Raw genomic sequence first — 21,280 nt, forward strand, 5'->3', positions numbered from 1 at the left:
TAGAGAACAATGCAAATAGACTCATACAACAACAATTTTGTATTGTTACAACAGACTTGAAACTGATTGGTTCCAGACATGGCACAAAAGGCACACTTTCCAGCTCCTTAATTGGAAGAATATAATGAAACCCCAAGGTTAGCGAGGTGTAGTTATCTGGCATCATTTTGACACAGTGGCGCTACTACTTGATAGCAATGCTTTTAATCTTCTGCAGAGGTCTCAAAATGCACTTAATGCTGCTCTATGCAAGATTTTTTATGTAAAAATAGACCTGTCACCTAACCTTTTATGTTAATCACTATGTGGAGCTGCAGTAGCGGAGAACATCCTATTCTCACTGAAACCCTGTTTTCTGTGTAGGGTAAGATAATTGGCAGGTAATCTGATCATCTGCTCTGCCCATTGGAAACAACAATTTAGGAGCAAAATACAGAATTGTCTAAACAGCAGCATGTGAGTGCTCTAACCTACTGCTTCCTAACCTTTTTGGCTTGTGTTCTGACCTCTAATCACGCAGGTTATGGTCTTAGTGTAGATATAAAAAAAGTGCTTTGTTTGTACAATTAGTGTCTGTGTCTGTGTATGTTTTTCAGAATATCCCAGCGCTGCCTTGTGGTAAAGCCCTCTATTCCTACGAAGGAAAAGAACCAGGCGATCTCCAATTTTCTAAGGGTGACATCATCATCCTGCGACGCAAGGTGGATGACAACTGGTACCATGGCGAGCTCAACGGTTGCCATGGTTTCTTGCCCGCTAGTTACATCCAGTTGCTGCGTCCCCTGAGCCAAACTCCACCACAGGGCAAAGCACTGTACGACTTTGAGGTCAAAGATAAAGACCAAGATAAAGACTGTCTGGCCTTCAGCAAGGTAACACACATACAGACACATGCTGTACACACACTCATTGAGGACACTGTTTTTATATCAGACACAGAATAAATGTAATAATATGAAAATATGGACAGGCTGCATAGATTAATCAGTGGAGAGATTGGGGAGCTGTACTCAGAATTTACAACAGCATAAATAGCATAGTAGAAGAAAACACTTATCTTTGGTGTTAAACCAGGCTGGTTCTTTGTAGGACACTAATAATGTATCACTACTGACTCCTCAGACTGGTTCTCAGAATGTAAACCACAGCGAGTTTAAACAGGGTAAAAAGTGCATGCTCTGCATGTTCCCTTTCCAAAGGAACTGCAATTTTCACATTTTACAATTACTATTACTACTATTTTGCATGTACTCCATTTTTTCTATTTTGTAAATAAAACAATCTGATTAGCTTTCGCATCCAAATAAATCATAGTCCACAGCTAGAACAGATAAAATCTACTGCTGCTAAAAAAAACTACTACTTTTCACTGACATAGTCATTTGTGTGATTATTTGACATAAGGTAGCAATGTATGTGTTATTGACTAGTAGTAATATTGTTACATGAACATGAGCTTCGTCAGGTAGTCCTGTGCTCAGCTAAAATCTGAATAGGCCAGTTTTCTTTGTGGTACAGTCAACTCATTTCTTGTTATGGAATGAGTTGGTAATGGGAGAAACTCTTAAAATCTGTTGCATAGTATTTGATAGAGGCATACACTCTGAGTACCATCTAATTTCAGTTGTTTCCAGTCTAAGTTAATATGTTAAGGACTTTTTTAAGATGTTTATATACGCGTGTGGTGTTTTGCTTTATTGTGACTTGTTTTAACAATTTACACTGTTTTAAAACTGAATTTGACACGAAGTTAACATGAGGGGGATTTCAGTTGCTGATATCAGTCATCAGCTCTTAAAGGCAGTGGGTCTAATATGAGGTTTTTCAAGAGTGGAGATAACATACAGTAGCAGCTGCTGCCCTCATAGGTTCCATCACTACCTGTCTACTCTGACCATGACGATTTGACTGAAGGCATTTTTTAAAAAACTGACACTAATATTTTTGGAATGAAGATTCTGGCAATTGATATTTTGTGCTAGTCTTCAAATTCTTCTATTTTTAAAAAACAAAGTCCCTAAAACAGCACTTACACCACCATGAAACTCAGAAACTACACAGTTGAATTACTTTTCCATACTAATACCTTTTTTTATGTGGAGTATAGCTGCTTAAGGCAGTTGAGAATCCTTCACGTATAATGCTTCCTCACACTGGAATGATACATGCAGCTGTCCATCTAGGAATATTGTGATTATTATTTATTATCTCCGCCAGGCATAAGCCTGGAGGGGATCATGTATTTGGTTGTGTGTGTATGTGTGTGCGCGTGTGTGTATCTGTCCGCAGTAAATCTCGCATACTACTGGACAGATCAGCCTAATATTTATTTGTTTTTGGAGATCTGCAGTCTACTGAGTGCACTCTTTTGTACTTATTATTTAAATGAAATCTTGAATGTAGGACTTTTACTTTGTTTGTCTCCATATAGCCTGTCTACTCTATAATGTAACCTGCATATTGTCTCCCCTTCATTAAACTACTCTCATGCATACATGCTGGACACACAGCCTGCCTTGCACTCCCTGTTCCCCACCCACATGCCCCCAGACCAATGTGATATCATGGGGTGGCTCTGCCACTCCGACCTCGTCCCTACACAGACTTTGTCACTCTTTATACCACGTCACCTGACATTTTTTTCTCTATGACATTTGCGCGTAAAATGACACGCCCTCTCTGCACAATATAAGCCAGTAGGAACTAAATAGCGTGAGATGACACGCAAAAAGCAAAAAAAGCGTTGTGATAAAAAGCAAAATGACTTAGGACATTGGCATGTTATTCATATGCCGTTTGGTGATACCAGGCCTGGCGGAGAGCAACTCTACTGAGTGCACTTGTCTATTTTTTTAATACATTATGTCTGCCTATATGTTGTGCTGCTGACAGTGTGTACTGAGCTTTTTGTTTTGACATGCTGGACCGATGACACAATTCCCCCAACTCCAGTTTTCATTGCCATTGAAGTGATGATTTTTCATCAAACTAATAATAATGTATATATTTTCTCCTCCACCTCCATCTAGATGTCTTCATGGGTCCTCTTGTTTTTTACTGAGCAAGACCCAGAACTCAAGTTGTTGTATTTAATTATATTCAGAGTAATCGTGTAGGGTAGGGTCTTGTAAGATTGTGGGTCTCAGTGTGTCAACATGTCTAATACTGGAAGGGATCTGAGCAAACTCACTATCAGCTCTATGCGTCATCATCATCGCAGGAGAAAAACGTGTTTTTGTGACAGGAGATGTAAAGTGTGAACTGTAAAGCCCAGGGTGGGTTTGGTGTAAACAGTGTTGGAATTCAGGTAGGAGTCCATTGTTTAGATTCAACTGAGATCTTGCGTTGGGTTCAAACGAGATCTCGTCTCAAATTCACATTCAGGTGCGAATTAACAGCTGTGTCGGCTTGGCGCCTTCCTATTGTCTGTTCTTTGTTTCTCAGTCAAGTCTCTTAGAGAAGGCTTTGGCCTTTCCATGTAGGCCTGTCTTTTGTCCCTCACACATGGTGAGGCTAGGCGAGGCCCAACAACATTTGTACATTTGTATTCCTTGTACTGTTCCATTCCTCAAAGCTTATCATTTTATTCCTGCTGTTACACAGACTCATTTGTGCTAGGATTGAACGCTCGACACATCCGCTCTGTCTCTGCACTCTAGTTGTGTGTCTGTAGAGAGAGAGAAAGATTATTAAATTACAGTGTACTGTACATTTCACTGTAGGTGTTTTAAGACTGACATAGTCATACTGTACTGTAGATACCTTGTCTCAAACACACTGCGTTCTACATCCAGATTAACAGATACTGATCAGAATCAGTATCAAAATAATGAGACATTAACATTTCTCATTATTTTGAGTTTTAGCACGAAACTACTCAACAGGTTGAAAATTGAAGATTACACAAAGCCATACACTCATGCAGAGAGACGCATGCCCCTGTGGTGTGCTGTATGCGTGTTGTCATGCAGAACCAGTGTGTCTGATACTGTTTTCTCAGTGTGAGAGGTAATTACTCAGTATGACTAATGCACAGTCATTTACCAGCATTATCACTGCCGTCCCTAATGGTCTTACCAAGACCTTCGTATTCATGTGAGGAGAGGAGCAACAGAGGGAAAAATACTTTCACGATGAAGTGTGTGGGTGTGGGTGTGTGTGGTGAACAAGGAACATAATGTTTCCATGAGTGTCGAATACAATATTGCTGAGAATATTGTACAATAAAAAAGAGCATATTAAATCGGACTGTATGTGCAATGTATAAATACAGTATGCATAGGTAAGCATATTGGCAGGCTACCCTTTGCAAGTTTACATCTTATACAGTATTGGTATTGTGCCCAGTACACATGACTGATATCTATAGAAAAACAACAAAGTGAACAGTGTGTGTTTCTGATATTGTAAAGCATGACTGTTGATTGGTGACAGATTAGCTCATTGAGTAGCTCTTTGCAAAAATAGCACATCCTGACACATCCACAGGCGCATCAGTTTACACTTTAACATACAAAATGGTCCAAAGGCATTTTCATTTTTCCACACAGTCTTAAGATTTGAACACTCCAAAACTGTACACTGCAAACCACAAACCTCTGCCGAAAAAGGAAGCATTCACCACTTGGTCTCATCAAAGTTAAAATTACAAGAAATAATGCTTTTTCAAAATGCTCGAACACATACTTAGGGGGTCTTTGTACAGAAGTGATAATCAGCGTCACCTCATGAACTGGACTGAAAAGCTGTTGATTGGTTAGCATTTGAAATGAAAGCAACTGAAATGAACTGAAATCAGTCTAGAAACGTATTTATGCCTTGGGAAAGTGTTGGCAGTAGTAATTTGTCGTTAACGGTCTACAACATGCAAGAACACCAGTGTGTATGTGTGTAGTCTCACTCATTTCCTCTCTGTCCAGGATGAGGTACTGACAGTAATCAGGCGAGTGGACGATAACTGGGCAGAAGGCATGCTGGGAGACAAGATTGGCATCTTCCCCATTCTCTATGTGGAGGTAAACCCACATATATTTCACACACACACACACACACATATACACACACACACACACACACACACACAAAAAAAAACACTCACATATGAAGTTATTAGAGAAAGAGCTGTAAAGGCAAAAGCAGAACACCTGCACACCATTTTCATTTATCTTACTGCAACTTGTTGACAGAAGAGACAGAAAACATTTTATTTTTCTAGGTGATAGTCTGTTGTGTCTGTTGGCTGGCTTCCTCATGATTCACATGAGTGGAAGCTGGCTTATTCAGATTTTTTAAAGAGCGGATGAATCAATGGAATCACCAGTGAAAAAATTATATCCTAAATACAGTATGCTCAGATAATCAATTAAGGCTCCCTGGTTTCAAATACATTTTATTTGTTATGTTGTACTGCTCCTGCTATAATTCATTTGTTGATACATTGTGAAAATATAGCTCTTGTCTAAATTCATTGGTGGTGGCAACCATTAATGTATTATTTATATTTTGCTGGTAACAGCCTCCATGCCACCTGTGCTGAGAAGAGGGACACATTGAGCCTCAATTTAAGATCAGGATGTAACAGAGGAGATGGTATAAGTCCTTCAGTGACAGCAGAAGTACTGTATGGAAGACCAACCAGACAAAACTTCCCAGTTAATGCTTCTCCTCTTTGAAGCTATAAAGTGATATAACACAAGACCATTGGTTCTTGTAGGTTTTCACATTGCAACATATGGTACAATCTGGCTAACTTGTATATTCAGAACATTTAGAAGAGGGGGCCCCTTTTGAAATGTTAGGAGCTCCATCAGTGTCACCCTCAATACTTGGTGCCACCTCAGCAGTACTAGATGGCTAGAAACACGCAATTGTCATTCTTTAAGCAAAAAAACAACCCTCAACTTCGCTTTTTGTTGATTAGCTGTTGTCATTGCTATTCTTTTTTATTGTTCTTGTACTTCAACAGCACTTGTACTTCATTCAGTTTGCAGTTGGTCTAAATGGGATACTATCCAACCTGCTTTTAAACCCCTCCCACTGACCTGGGTTGAGACGAGGTTGGAAACTCTCTGACTTTGGTATGAAAAGGTCAACACGCATTTAATGTTAGATATTGTAATTGCTCTCAAATAGCAGGTATATTGTGTGTTCATTATTCACCGTCAAACATGGTGCTTTTATGTTAAACTGCAGTGAGGTTCCACATGATGTTTCATGGCGTCTGTTTGACCACTTATCTGTAGGAATGCACAACCAAAACATTCAAATTGCCCCAGAAATACAAATTGCATTAGCAATGCCAATGCAAGTTTTCTTTAAGGGGGTTGCTCTCAGTAAAAGGATAAAACCTCCAACACCCCAAACATTTTACCTTCTTTCATAGTGCCATGCCTGTCAAGAGTGAAATATAGTTTGCTTTAATCCTTGTGCAACTGAAATAAATACCATGCACAATTTGCTCTGGGTCACAGTTAAGGCTTTTAAGCCGTGGTAAAACTCCACTTGGTAGAAACTGGAAGGATGTGTGTTTCCTTTCTTGCTGTTGTTAAGGCTTTGAATTTGTGAACACACTTATTCTCTCGTGGCCCTGTCGAAAACAAATGATGAAACCTTCAAAACTGACAGGGGGTTCACTCAAACTGGGAAGTACTACTATGTATGGCCAGACATTAAGAATCTATAAGGTCAGATCCAGTGTAGCTAGTGCATTGTCTATTCATGTAGTGTAGCTTAGAGAAATTCATTAAGGTAGAGATCAGAGAGAGAGAGAGAGAGACTAATGGGATGACTCATCCTTCATGCTGCTTTTAAACATTATATTGCTTTCCAATTCAATAACAAACACTCAATTATATGACAAAACACATGCATTGATATCCACATCCGTGCACATATAAAGTCACTGTTCTGGTCATGTTTTATTTATTTATTTATTTTCTGTTTTGCCATCCTCTAATCATACAGCCCTCTCAAAACACACTATTTCCCTCTCTGGGTTTGCAGCCTGCACGGGCTTGGACTCCTGGGTGCCCAAACATGTCCATGAAATTAGCTGTTTGACCAAACGACTCTCTTAGGTGATGATGATTAAACCATAGGCCGAGAAAAGTCGGGACAAACACACACAGACACACAGCGGTTCTTATTAGATAGAGATGCATCAATAATTTAGGCCTCTCCATCACTCTGACACAGCAGGGGTACAGGGGCATGTTGTGTGTGTGTGTGTGTGTGTGTGTGTGTGTGTGTGTGTGTGTGTGTGTGTGTGTGTGTGTGTCTCTGCAGTCAGAGCTTAATGAGGAGGGCCCAGCTGGACTTCTGCTGATCTGTGTGTGTGTGTGTGTGTGTGTGTGTGTGTGTGTGTGTCTCGCTGGATATAAAGTACCTCTTATAGCTGTTGTCTCACAGCTCAGATGTGAATGCAGACTGCTTGTGTTAATGTTTGGCAGTCTGAATACATAGATTGGTAATGGAGGGTTTGCAGATGATAGGGATGCCACCAAAATAGTCAAAATTACGTGGGAAGTGTGTGAAGTGATTGGCAGTCACTACATTTGAAGCGGGTGCTGCTGTCCGTCCCTGTAGCGGGCATTCAGAGCGAAAATAGCACTGGGTTGGTGGGTGCATGTTGCTAAAGGTAGAGGTGATGGATGAAATACAAACAAAGATGTCAGTTTGAGTAATACATCTGTGTGTTTGAAGGCTTAACAGAGGCCAAAACACTGCACAGCGGTTTATAATACTTTACAACTCTGGAAAGTTATGACAGTAACAATCACTTTACCTTCTGTCTCATGATCAAGAACTAAAAAGTACAATTTTGCAGTTAACGTTACAAAGTAATCTTCCAGAAATGTGCATTTACACATGTTTGATTGGCCAGCACTTTGCATTGCTGGTTGATGTTGCACTGAGTTGTAGCAAAAGTTGTGCCAAGTCCAACTTTTTTACTCGACGACCCTTTGTTGGAGGCCTCTACATTGGGACCCCTGCTGTGCCAACACAGTGGTCTCATTGAAGTGAAAGGCTGCTGTTTTTGACACAATGCTAATGACAGTCTGAACACCTTTTAGAAACCTATTACAAACTATTGGTATTGGTCTAACTTTTTCATACAGCTACCTGTACAATACCTGATACTAATGCCAAAATAATAATTTCTTTGATAACTGACTTTACCGAATACAAACACATTTCTAATGTTTTTCAAAATTAGACATATCTCAAACGCAGTGTGAATGTTGTGTTAACACAAACAGATATACAATTCTTAATAGTCCATACTAAAAAATATTAAAGGCAGAATAAGAAGGATTTTCCTAAAAAGTGAAGTGTGTGGCAGCGTCTGCATCTGCAGAGACCCTGCCCTCTGCCTGTATTTGCTTAGTTTCTTATTAGTTTGCTGTGTTCGGGACGTTTCTGGGCATCAGCCTTTGGGCAGCGGTGTGTAGCCCCCAGCCAATAACAGCACGCAGGCTGTAAGGTCGGGACTCTACAAAAAGTAGCGACATCACTGTCTCTGACTCTCCTCTGCTCTGCTCTGTCTGTGTGCAGAGCTGTGTGTCTGTTTGACTGAGGGCGGGGCTGAGCTACACTCACACACAGTGCAGAGAGGCCACAGAGCGGACAGGATGCCTGCATTCAATATGGCTCCTTCACGTGGGGTTGTGCGGAGGTGTGGGCAATTTTATTTGTGCTTCAGAACGTAACCGCAGTAAAACAATCAGAAAATATGTTTTATTTCTCTGAATCACTGCTTTGTTCTCACCAACGCCGCTCCCTCTCTTCATTCATTCATTTTCTAGATCTTTCTCTCTCTCTCTCACTCATTGGGACAAGGAGGAGGGGCCAACTTTGAATCGTGTTTGCGCAAACAGCAACCAAAAAACCTACTTATTCTGCCTTATATTTTTTAAGGCCATTAAGTTTTTTCCATCAGCATGTCTCTGTTTTCTGGCAGTTATCTTCACCGTGAACCTTTAATTAAAATGTGCTAGGGAGCTGTCAGTAATTACAGTAGCTAACTGCAAAAAAATAACTATTGAATGTGAGTTTAGTTTAGTTTAATTTTTGCAGTCATAGGTGGATGTATTGGGTGTGGGCGTATTTGAAGTTGGTTTCCTTTGGGTTCAGGTGGGTGGAGGTGTATCTGTATCTTGATGATGTGAAGGTTTGGGTGAGTTCACATGCACTTGTGGATTTATGTTGTTATTAATATACTATACTAGACTTTGTGTGGATGTTCTGAGTGGGTTGGATTGTGTTGTTTAAGTATAGGAGCACTGTTGGGAAGTTTGGTTTAGGTGGATTTGATGTCAGCTTAGATGAGTTTGAATTAAGTGCAGATGGGTTTGGGCAGATCTGAGGTTGATCCATGCAAAAAGGAGAAGCGTTTGGAACAGGCTTGTTTGTTTGTTTGTTTTTTGTGGACAGGTTTGGAATTAAATTTTGGTCAGATTTGGGTCTTTTTCTTTCTTTCTCTCAGTTTCCCTTTATGTATCCTGCTGTCTCTGGAGCAGGAGGGAGTTGGCACACACCTGCCACTGGTTGTATGTGTGTGTGTGTGCATGAGCATGCATGTATTTTGCTGGCTTATCCTTTTCGCAGTGCAGATATCAGCTCACCAGCTCAAGTCTCAGTGTTACCTGGAGACTCACCCTCCAAAAGACACAGAGTACAGAGAGTACAGTTAGCTCAACACATAATAGATGACCTTGACAATTTGTCTCTCTCTCTCACACACACACTCACACTCACACTCACACACACACACACACACACACACACACACACACACACACACATACACTCCCTTATCTCCTTTACTGCAGCATGACCGGACACTATAGCAGTGGTAGTTAAAGAGAAACTGAAACAGCAGTCACTGGTGTTTGTGTGTGTGTGTGTGTGTGTGTGTGTGTGTGCGTGCCTATGACTGGCAGCTACTGTATGTATGTGGAGGCACAAACTTGACTGCATGGGTAGAAGTTACTTCATTGGTTGCAATATGTTTTTCAGTGCAAGAGTGTGTTGCCTCGCTGACCTTCTGTGTGTGTATGTGTGTGTGCGTGTGTCCTCTAGTCTGCCTCATGAGAGCAAACTGAGTTATATCTGCAGCATCAATCCATCATGCTCATTAGCATATGATTTGGCTTTGATTAGCATATCTATTAATATGGAAATGCGACATCACCAACACTGAGCCCAGACAAGTCGGTCCTGTACACTCTCTCTCTCTCACACACACACACACACACACACACACACAGAAAGAAAGAAATGCTCGACTTTCTCTCCAGGGATTGTTCAGGAGTTTGAGGTTACGCTAAGCTGACATGATTGCAATGTAAATTTGTTAGAGGGCTGAAGCTGAAGATGTTGTCTTTTAACGTATTAGTTTGTGTCCCTGTTTCACATTGAACTCTGTGTGTGTGTGTGTGTGTGTGGGTGGGTGGGTGTGTGTGTGTGTGTGTGTGTGCCTGTTCAGAAGACGTTCAATGACCCACTATATTTTAGAGATCATGCCCTTTAAGATCTTTAAGATTACACCAAGAATTTCTATGCAAGAGGTTTAAATTGATGATACAGTCATTAAAGACATGTACTATAGGTGTAAAATGTGCTTTACACATTTGCTTTTACAGTGCAGAGACAAGTGTTTAATACTGCACAGAGCTAATGTTATCTATACACAGACTTTCACTGATGCAGGTGTTGAACATAGGAGAAAGGAGAAGGAGAAACATCTTTCCCTCATCCTTCCCTCAGGTGTGTGTGTAGTCTGCATATAGCATCCGTGTAACACATTGCAGGATTTTACCACTTTGAAACTTTATATTGGCATGTAATACCATAAAAGTTGGCCTCAGCCATAACATAATTTAAGTCAAAACATTCACAAGTCAAGTTTTTAACTATTTCTTTATAAATTAATTTGAATTTGGCGGTTCCACTCCCAAATGATTCTCTGGAACAAATCTGAGCGAGCTTTACACAGACTATTCCTGAGCTGACAAACCCCTCAGCAGAGGCTGACTGATGAACACGAGCACATAAAAGAAAAAATCTCTTGAAACCACCTAATGGCACTGCTGAATGAGGCTGGGGAGGTGGAGGGAGTTAAATGGCAAGCAGCAGGTAGTTCAGGAACATTGAGAAGCAGTAAGTGTTGCAGAATTAATGAGCACCAGCCTGCTTGTAGTGACTGTGTAGATGAGTGATTGGACGGGACATGGAACATGTGACAATCAAACTACTTCTGTGTGCCTACCTAAACTGCAGCGAAGCTCTGTAATTTTCAAACACACATAATTTGTCACCAAGCTTTCCAACTATAAACTGCCACAGGGCAGAAAACACATTGGCACATTGTCATGATAACTCATATTTAGGCTTTTTCAGCATTTATAAAATATTGCAACTTGCTGCTTAACTAAATGTTTATGGAACACCCATCCTCACATTTCCACAACTTTTTTCATGACACTCTTATACACAAGTGTCAATTCTAGCTAGCTAATATGACACATGGAAGTACAGTGTGAAATGGCAGCTAGTAGCAGTGATAGAAGTGACCTGGACTACACTAATAATACATTTCTTGAGCCGATCCCTTCAGTGTCCCTGACCAGAAGAACACAGAGATCTCCTCAAACTCAATACTGGTAGACAATATGACATTCATGCTGTTTGCAGGCACAGTATGCCAGACAGTAGACATATTTTATCTGTCTAGTGCTCATAAAATAAGTCTCACGCATATAAAATTGCATCAGTACTGGCTTTAATAAGTCAAATTATGTATCTGTTGCTGGGGAACATGAAACTGACTGCGCACACTGACTAAATGACTGGATACCTTTCTTTTGTTCCTGATTTTTTTTTTTTTAACAATTATAACAGACTTCTCATTAAAAACAGCCAGAAACATCCACCAACTGAGAGAGCTGTCATACCTTAACTCAGGTGTTTATTCCTCTGCAGTTTCTGGCGAAAAAAAAAAATCACCACATTAATAGAATCCAGAGCTGTGACCACACCATTTTATATATATATATATATATATATATACATATATACAGCTAATTATATACTCTGTGCTAGAATGCTTATTTCTCACATTTATCTGGTAATACTAAAAGGAAATACAAGACTACAATTACCCAGTCCTGACATGCAGTTAAAATTGTTGAGGATAAAAACACAATAAAGCTAAAAGCTCATGTCCATTGTGGTCCTCATTAGAAAAGGGTAAGATGACCGATCTTCAAGTCACTCACTTTTGTGGGTTGTGCAGTGCACAAATTTACATCATGTTGCTCTCTTCATAAGCTGTGTGTCTGTTATTTGTTATCATCATTTCTTCATTTACCCTGTCACTGATGTTTTGTATTAATTGAATTGTTAAATCAGGGATTTGGTGATTAGTGTGTATATTACTTAAAACATCATTAAATTCTTAGTGGTAAACCAACGTGGATTACCATCCAACACTGTTCTGTGCTGATGTATGAAAAAGTTAACTTGGAATTATTTTATACTTATTTTATAACTTAAATAAATAACTTAAACTTGTTATGTATTATATTGTACCCAAGACTGAACTGAAATTAAACCAAAGTGAAGAGAGGAAGAATAATCCTGGCAAGCGAAAGGGATGCTCACGTTTGGATGGGTTATGTGTGGGAGAATGTGTGTATTTGACAAAGAGAGACAGTGAGAGTGTGTGTTACACAGAGGGAGTCTCACTAGACCAGCTGTTGTAAGTGATGATTGTTATGCTGCTGGTTTGAAAAGCTGCCAACAAGAACAAGCAAGGAAATGCCACACAAACACACTACTTGTGTGTGCTGGAGCTCTTGTTATGGATGTGAACTACTGAGGGCTGAAATCTAACACCTGAACTTCTCCTCTCTTCTCTCTTGTCCTCTTCTCTCCATCCTTCTTTTGTTCTGTCAACCACCTCCTCTCCTCTACCCTCCCCTCCTCCTGTCCTCTCTTCCAGTTAAATGAAACAGCCAAGCAGTTGATGGAGATCGACAAGCCCACGCCAACTAACGTTCCAGGTCCGAGCTCTGAGCCAGCTCCGTTGGGCCCCTGTGCTCCTGGCCCCTCCCCCAATGCCTCCCCGTCCAATGGAAATGGCTCTGGCCATCGGAGAGGTGAAGGGAAGAAAAATGCCAAGAAGAGGCATTCGTTCTCGGCGCTGTCTGTCAGCCAGAGGGCCGCCCAACTCAACAACAGACACAGTATGGAGATCTCCCACCCAGTCCTCATCAGCTCCTCTGACCCCAGGGCCGCTGCACGCATCCAGGTACACACACAAACACATACACACACACTGTAATTAGTATAATATGTAGCAGTGGTGGTATTCAGATCCTTTAATTGAATAAAAATAGAGAAACCTCTGTATAAAAATACTTACATTACAAGTAAAGGTTCTGCATTCAAATGTTTACTTAAGTACAAAAGTATTACAGTACTTGTTATGAAGGGTGGCTGCTCTTGTAATTTCATTATTTGGCTTTTGTTGCAGCATTTTAACCTTGGTTGGACAGAGCCAACTATTTTATTTAATGTTGGGTTGTTGAATGTTTACCAACGAATCATATTTTATAAGCTGATCATATGTTTTGTATGTAAAATTTTAATCTGAAAAACATATTGAAAATACAAGTACACGTACCTCAAAACTCTACTTAAGTGTAGTACATGAGTAAATGTACTTAATTACTTTCCATTTCTGGTATGTATATAGTAATAGAATTTTGGGTTTACATTAACCAATTAATCCAGGGTCATCCACCTGATATGTTGATAATGGTACACGTATTGCTTATTTGTTGTAGAACAAGTCAGCCTAGCATGTTGGCATATTTTGGGTCAAAATATATATATATTTTTTAATTTTACTTTATAAGAACAAACAGTGAATATTTAAAAATCAAATCAAATGTCAAATTTAAAACAGTGAATTTTGGCACAAAATATTGCATTTTGTACTACAGTTTCTTGTTACATATCAGCCAACATATGCGCTGATGCAGATATACATATATATATATATATATATATATATATATATATATATATATGTATACTGTATGCAATACAATTCACACACACATGTACATTTCGCCATCCAGAGTTCACTTTGGTCCCTCCTTTTCACTAGATTTTATTAACTTATTCCCCAGTCACCTACTGTGACAGTTCCATGTGAATAAAATCATTTCTCTTTTTGATGGCTATAGACTGGAGACACATTGCTTTTACATTTATTGCCTCTGGTTGCATTCACACCTGGGTTTTGGAATAATACCCAGAATGCATACTGAAAAGCTGGAAATGCTGCTGGCACATGTTTTATTTTAAATGGAAACTACTCAATTTGTATGTGTCTTTCTGTGTGTCTTTAGGATGCATCCCACCTGGGTCCCTCTCCCTCCTCGGCAGGGGTACTGGTGCCCCCCAAAGTGGCATCCATAACCTCTGAGCTGCTGGCCCATGCCAAGGTGCAGTTGCCACTCAACATGTGAGTACACCTCAGGGTGCCGTCAGCTCACTCACCTGCGACCTGGGTTTTTAGTCCCTCTTTTCATCCGCTCATTCTGTTTTCAACCAAGTGTATATGTTCCTGAGATCCAAGCATGATTTTAGAACGCACCTCCTGGCAGCGTTAAAAATATTTCCTCTTTTGTGCCCAGAGTTATTGGCCATGTTCCACCACCTCTGCAACCACGTTTACTCCTCCACTGGTCAAGGATGAAATCCCCCTCAGAAAAAATACAGCCACACACCGTTCCCTCAGTTGTGTGATGATTACATCAGTGTTTCATAACAAGGCTTTCAACAGCACAGCCATTACATTATGCATTTTATTGTACAGTGTGTTATGTGCTTTCATAGAGATGAGCATTGGGAAACAAAATTCATCACCAATTGTTATTACAATTTTCTTCATAAATGAACAACGAACAATAAGGTGCTTAGTCTTTACTAACAAATGCAGTACTGGATATACAGTATATTTAGTTCAGAATATGTGCAGCTTTCATGCTAACATGCTTTCATATTTCAGCTTTTTAGGGATTTGGGGGGATTTTTTTTTATTTGACAGTGGACAGACTGTTGACAGGAAATGAGGGGGAGAGAGAGAGAGCAATGAGGATGACATGCATCTTAAACCTCCTGGGCTTCCCAGAAACTCTGGCAGGAAGCTTTTTTTCTTTTTTTAAAATGTATCTGTCCAAATTTGCCAAAACATTCTATATACTGATATTACAGTAGATGGATAAAATGACTCAGTATGAATTCACAAGACAAGCAAAGTAGGGTTACACAGGCTGCAGTTGGAAGCTTTGCTACTGACTTACTACTTTATTATTTATTACTTCACAGGTTGATAATTTCTTGAATGGATTAAGAGCCAAAAACCACTTGACACACACTCACAAACAATTCAATTCTTTTGGAAATGTAACCTCACTAGTCACATCCAGATGGCTGGTGAGATGCCAACGCTGAGCAAGACTGTTCTGTGATTTACCTCATAATTAATCTACCAGGTAGCTGCCAAAAAGAGATGGGTATCTTCATGGTGAGTGTGTGTTTGTGCTCTTGTACCTCTATCCTTGTGCGGACCAATTAGAGTTTTAGACCTTGAGAGTGAGGACAGTTTTGAATATTTTTGGAAAGTGAGGACATTTGGTCAATCCTCACGTCTTCCAAGGTTAGAATTAAGGATCATGGTTTGGGTAAGGGGCCAGGGAATGCATTATGCCAATGTCCTCACAAGTATAGAAGTACAAATGTGTGTGTGTGCTGTTTACTGTTAACTGGTGTCTTGCCTGCAGGATGTGAGTCAAATACAGCAACATTGTCAGCTTTAATAATAATACACACACACGTGCAAACGCGCGCATACACACACACACACACACACACATACACACATATGTCCGGAGTGGGTTTGTTCTACTGATGAGGTCGAACGTTTCCATCTTGACCTGGCAACTATTCCTGTTGCCATGGGGAGACGGGAGACAGTCCCCACATCTGTTACCATGACAACCGGGAGGCAGCGCATATAGGGCTTGTTTACTCTGTGGGTCTTATTGTCTTCTGTCGGAGTCTGGCACTACATACTACGAATGTCTTGCAGCGACAGAACCAGAAATTCATTGATATATTAATGCAGATGCAATACTCAATACATAAACATAATACAAGTACTACATTTATCAGTGTACCTGTTAGTAGGCAGGTAAACAAGGACATATTGATTAGGCACCCGTTCACAGCTTGCCATACAATTTAGGAGGGGAAAATCATTCAGTCAGCCTCTGGTGGTCACATTACTACCTCAGAGAGTAATGACTTGAATATGGATACAATGCAATATTAAAGCAGTGATACATCTTGGATTTAATGTGTCAGCCCTTTCTGATTCTGATCATGTTTTTTTTTTACAATGATTTTTGTAATAGTTGTGTTATAGTTCATAGCATATTGCAATATATAATATATCCCAAAAAGCCTTTGATTTTGTTTAACATAATATGAATCAATTTTGGGGAAATTGGTCAGTCGAGATATGAATAAAGATTGTTCACTAGTAGGAACATACTTAAGTAGATCCATACTATATCTTAACACACAGACAGAAATTTCTACTTGTTTTTTAAAGCATTGATTTACCAATGTTCATTCATTTGTTTAGTCATTCATTTATTTATTTGCATTATGCTTTTTGCTTTTACTTTGCATAATACATATTAGGGGTAATGCACATGGGAGATAATTGGTATTTGGTGAACAGTTTCTTGATATTTCCTGCAGACTTACGTATAATGATTTTATTATTTGACTCAACATTACATATTGTCTGTTGCCTTTGTTCCCCAGATATCTGGCTCTATACGCCTACAAGCCCCAGAAGGCTGATGAGCTTGAACTTAGGAAAGGGGAGATGTACCGGGTGACAGAGAAGTGTCAGGATGGGTGGTTCAAGGGCACCTCACTGAGAACTGCTGCCTCTGGTGTCTTCCCAGGAAACTACGTCACCCCGGTGTCCAGGTCAGTGAGCTCAGGCTTGGGCATGGGGAGGGCGGAGGGTATTGTGGTGATACAGCTTCCACAGCATTGAGATAAAAGCAAGTAGCAGTCATATTAGTGGTGTGCATTTGGTGATGAAGCTTGAAGCCCAGTACAGCATCTCACTTCCTTTGCCCAAGATGGAAAAGTGTAATTTTAACTCCCTCATCCAGGTGAGAGGGCTGATGGGTCGGTAGAGGTGATCAGGGAGCTCCTTCCCTTTTTGCATTGATGCCAGTGAAATCCTAAGCATTTTCATATGCAGTTTTAAAAAGCAGTTTTTTCAAGCCATTGCTTTACTTATCATTCAGTTCATTTGGTTTGGTCATGTGAACCCAGCAGTGCAATACAATCAGACTAAGACCCCTAATTTTCTTCTCACAGGCGGTGGTAGCGCTAACATTGTTAACATTGTAATTTACATTGTAATTTTTCGTGGTAATTTTCTGGCTCCAACTGAACCCGAATACAGATCAGGCGGAGCAGTGCAATTTTGGTACTTGTTATGGCATGTAATTGCACTTGTGTTCCCGTGTACTCAGAGTGCCTCTTGTCATAGAGGCACGCCTCAAAAAGCAATTTTTTGGGCTTGAGTTGGCAGAGGTGCAATCTGCAGATACGTCGTGCTGATAATGTATTCTTCCTGCTTCAGCCTCTACTTCACACTGTGCCCCGCTTTGTCAGGATTCTGCTTTCACCTCTGGCCACCAAAACTACCAAAATTATTTGGTCACCAGCAAATGCACCAGAAGCATATTCTGAGAAGTCCTTACCAGGAAGGAACTGTAAACTGCTGTGAACACTGTCCTTTTCAGCAGGAAACAAAACCACTTTTTATGTGTTCAAAATCATGTGAAAATCAGTTTAAACCAGTCTATCTCTTTTAGAAAATGTGGGCTTTGTTTGTGAAAATCTTTTTTAAAAATGCAAAGATGAGTCTAGAAATTAGAAAAACAGATTTTAAGAGACATTGCAAAACCTGAGAAATTACAAATTTGATTTAAATACAATGTAAAATACAAAACAGCAGTTAGTTGATACTGGCTCTGTCTTTCTAATGTTGGGCTACCACATACCCTGTGCAGATCATTATTATCATCATCATCATCATAATTATCATCATGATTGTTACTTTTGGCATCCTAAACACTGTTACTCATAATTCTTAAAACCAAATAAAACAGAAAAATTTGTGTGCCGAAATCATATTTGGCAATTTAATTACCCTCATTATTCCTGTATGCGTGAAAACATTTGCAGTGGCTGTTCATTTAATCTGTATTCTGCTCCATGATGCAGTCAAAGAAAAAAAGAGAGTGGAATAAAATGAAAGCAAGGGAGAATTAGAATAATAGAAAGAGAAAGAAAATAGAAAGGCTAAAATGAGGGAGAGAAAGTTAATAAGAAGATGAAGCGAAAGATACGGTACTGTAGGACTGAGAGAAAGGATGAGAAAAAAAGAAAATGAGAGAAGAGAGGAGGGAAAGGGTAAAAGACTGAATGGGGTGGAGAAAGAAAACGGTGAAGTAGGTAGAACGAGGTACAGAGAGACGAGAAGAAATTGAAATAGAAGATAGTTGAAAGAGAAAGCGACAGAGTGAGGAGAGAGAAGGAGAAAGATAAAGCAAAAGAAAATCATACAAAGAGATAAAACGGCTAGAAAAACAGCAGGTGTCCCTGTCAAGTGGATATGAATGGCTGCTTCACATTCTGCAGTTATGCAATCTGAGAGAGAGAGAGAGAGAGAGAGAGAGAGAGAGAGAGAGAGAGAGAGAGAGAGAGAGAGGAAGGAGCGAGTAATCAAATGAGAGGCAATTTGTTATTTTTACGCAAGCATACTCTCTCCTTCTCCGTCACTCCCCCCCTCCTTTGTCTGCAGTGCAGCTCAGAAATTTCTCAATATGATAATGAGAGGCTGCCAAAGATGCACTCACACACACATTGTAGAGTTAGACCAATACAGGCAGCCAAATAGGCATGTCATTCTTTTTGAAATGCAGTTTGAATATTTACATATTTGTTGTGGAATTTATTATCATAGTTGATACGAACATACAGTATGACAATTTGATCACATTCCACATAAGAATTCATGAATGCATTTGGATTATTGTTATCCTGGATTCATTTGAGATTTTTAACGTGTCATAATAGCATAAATGCTTCCAGTTTGGTAAGAATGCCGTTTTGGTGCAAAGGATGATTGTCTCCTCTTATAAACTTGTATGAAGTCTGAAAAGTTACTGATAGCGGCCACAAATATCTGTACGTGTTGAACACAACACACACAATAAGCAGTTCAAATTAGAGTTTGTGTGCGTTTTCCATGGAGAACCTCAAATCAAAGAATATGTGAATAACGCCGCTGTTTCTATTGGTAGACACACACACACACAAAAGCTCACACACACAGAAAGCCATAACTCTGTATGTGTGTGATGGGAAGTCGATGGGCAGCCATAAGAGTGTGAATACCGCCGAGTCAATAAGGTTCAGCTCAGTGTTCTGCCATTCAGCACTGCAGAAACATGAGCAGCCTGCAGCTCCATGTATGATACAGTAGGACACTATGTCGTGCTGATCCACCAGCCAGATAACAGCACTGAAATCACTCACTTTGACAGAGGATAATAGTACTGTTTGGTGCTCCTGCTCTGTATTATGGACTTAATACCGGCTATTAACATTCTGTACTAAACAAGACAAGAGTCTATAGCCACGCTAGCGGCTCTGTGAAACTGTACATAGGCACAGCTTTGCTTTGAGCTAAATAAATGCTAACATCAGCATGCTAACACGATGATGACAATGTTAACATGTGATAAGCAGGTATAATGGTTACCATGTTCTAAAGCATAATTTAGCTTGTTAGCATGCTAACATTTGCTAATTCGCACTAAACACAATGTGTAGCTGAGGCTAATGAAAATGTCGGTGTTGCAAGTATTTATTTGCACACGCAAGTGTTAGACAATTTCTAAATTGAACCTGATGGCACTAGATGAGATGTCAGCAGATCTACCAAAGTTATCACAATTCATCCTGATGGGCACATGAGTGTCATCCAGTAGTTGTTGAGATATTTCACTCAAAACCACAAATGTCAACCTTATGGTGGCGCTAGAGGAAAGGTCAGGGGATCACCAAAGTCATTAGTATGCATCCTCTTGGCCCCATGGATATCTGTTACAAATCTCATGGCAATCCATCCAGTAGTTGTTCAAATGTATTTCACTCTGACCCAAGGTGGTGGGCAGACAGACAGACATTGCCATCCATAGAGCCATGTTGCTAGCATGGCTAAAAAAAGCATTTATAGGTATCAAAGGAAGACCCCTGTTTCTAAAGCAATCTACTTTTTGTTCACATGTGTCTAGACGAAAGAAAAAATCAATAAATATCATTTTTAATCATTTGAAACATTCAATGACAAGCCAATATCTGTCTCCTCTGCAGGGCTCCATTTGGAGTTGGTGCTTCTCGGGGCTCGTGTTTGTCCAGTCCAGGAGGAGGAGGAGGAAGTGGGTGCAGTCAGGTAGGGAGTAAAATCTCCGACCCTTCGTCCCCAGGGTCCCCGGGGCCCTCTTCGTCCCGTCCCTCCACCCCACTGGTAAACTCAGTCAACTCTGTTAACACCGTCAGTCCCGCCTCCTCGCCGCAAACTGCCGCCGCCCAGCTGAAGAACTGCCTGCGCTCCAGTCAGCATACAGTTAACCAGGCACGCACTTCAATGCAGCTGGGTAAGCAGAAACACACAAATACGCTGTAGAAATACACATAATGGGTGGTAATGGTTAACCTCTAAGCATTTTTAAATCTGTATAGTTATAGCATCAGTTTTGTTGTTTTAACAGTTTATTGATCAATGCCAATCACATGTTCACTGATTATCATGAATTAACATAATGGTACATCATTACACCATACCATTGTAAGTAAAGGATTTCTAATCTTCTTGACCAAAGTGGCTCTCATGAAAGAAAGAAATGTGAAAGGAGAGGTGAATCTTGTTGCATCTCTCCAGATGTTACAAGAAAGTATTTAATCACATGGAGATGTGTCTGCAATATCACTTCTTGCGCTAAGACTTTTCATCAGTGTACGGGCTTAAAGGAGCAGAGTCCAGATCATTTGGGACCTTGCAGCATTTTAGCCCCTTAGTCTCTGATTAAGGAATAATAGA

General features: G+C 40.1%; 1 protein-coding gene across 5 annotated transcripts in view; it reads left to right on the forward strand.

Moving 5' to 3' along the window:
- The window catches only part of LOC122885433 (E3 ubiquitin-protein ligase SH3RF3-like), a 92,691-nt gene that overhangs the window by 54,296 nt on the left and 17,115 nt on the right, over window positions 1–21,280 (forward strand). For 3 of the 5 annotated variants that reach the window (XR_006380113.1, XM_044216508.1, XM_044216507.1), the window contains exons 2-7: window positions 597–872; window positions 4,920–5,015; window positions 13,004–13,312; window positions 14,421–14,536; window positions 16,909–17,079; window positions 20,554–20,837. Coding sequence is in view for 4 of the 5 variants with exons in the window: in XM_044216508.1 (XP_044072443.1) it covers window positions 597–872; window positions 4,920–5,015; window positions 13,004–13,312; window positions 14,421–14,536; window positions 16,909–17,079; window positions 20,554–20,837 (1,252 nt within the window). In the remaining variant the exon portion in view is untranslated. The remainder of the gene's footprint in view (window positions 1–596; window positions 873–4,919; window positions 5,016–13,003; window positions 13,313–14,420; window positions 14,537–16,908; window positions 17,080–20,553; window positions 20,838–21,280) is intronic. The other 2 variants (XM_044216509.1, XM_044216510.1) reach the window with 2 other exon arrangements.

The sequence above is a fragment of the Siniperca chuatsi genome, linkage group LG12 (genome assembly GCF_020085105.1).
Source record: "Siniperca chuatsi isolate FFG_IHB_CAS linkage group LG12, ASM2008510v1, whole genome shotgun sequence".
NCBI classification, from domain to species: Eukaryota; Metazoa; Chordata; class Actinopteri; order Centrarchiformes; family Sinipercidae; genus Siniperca; species Siniperca chuatsi.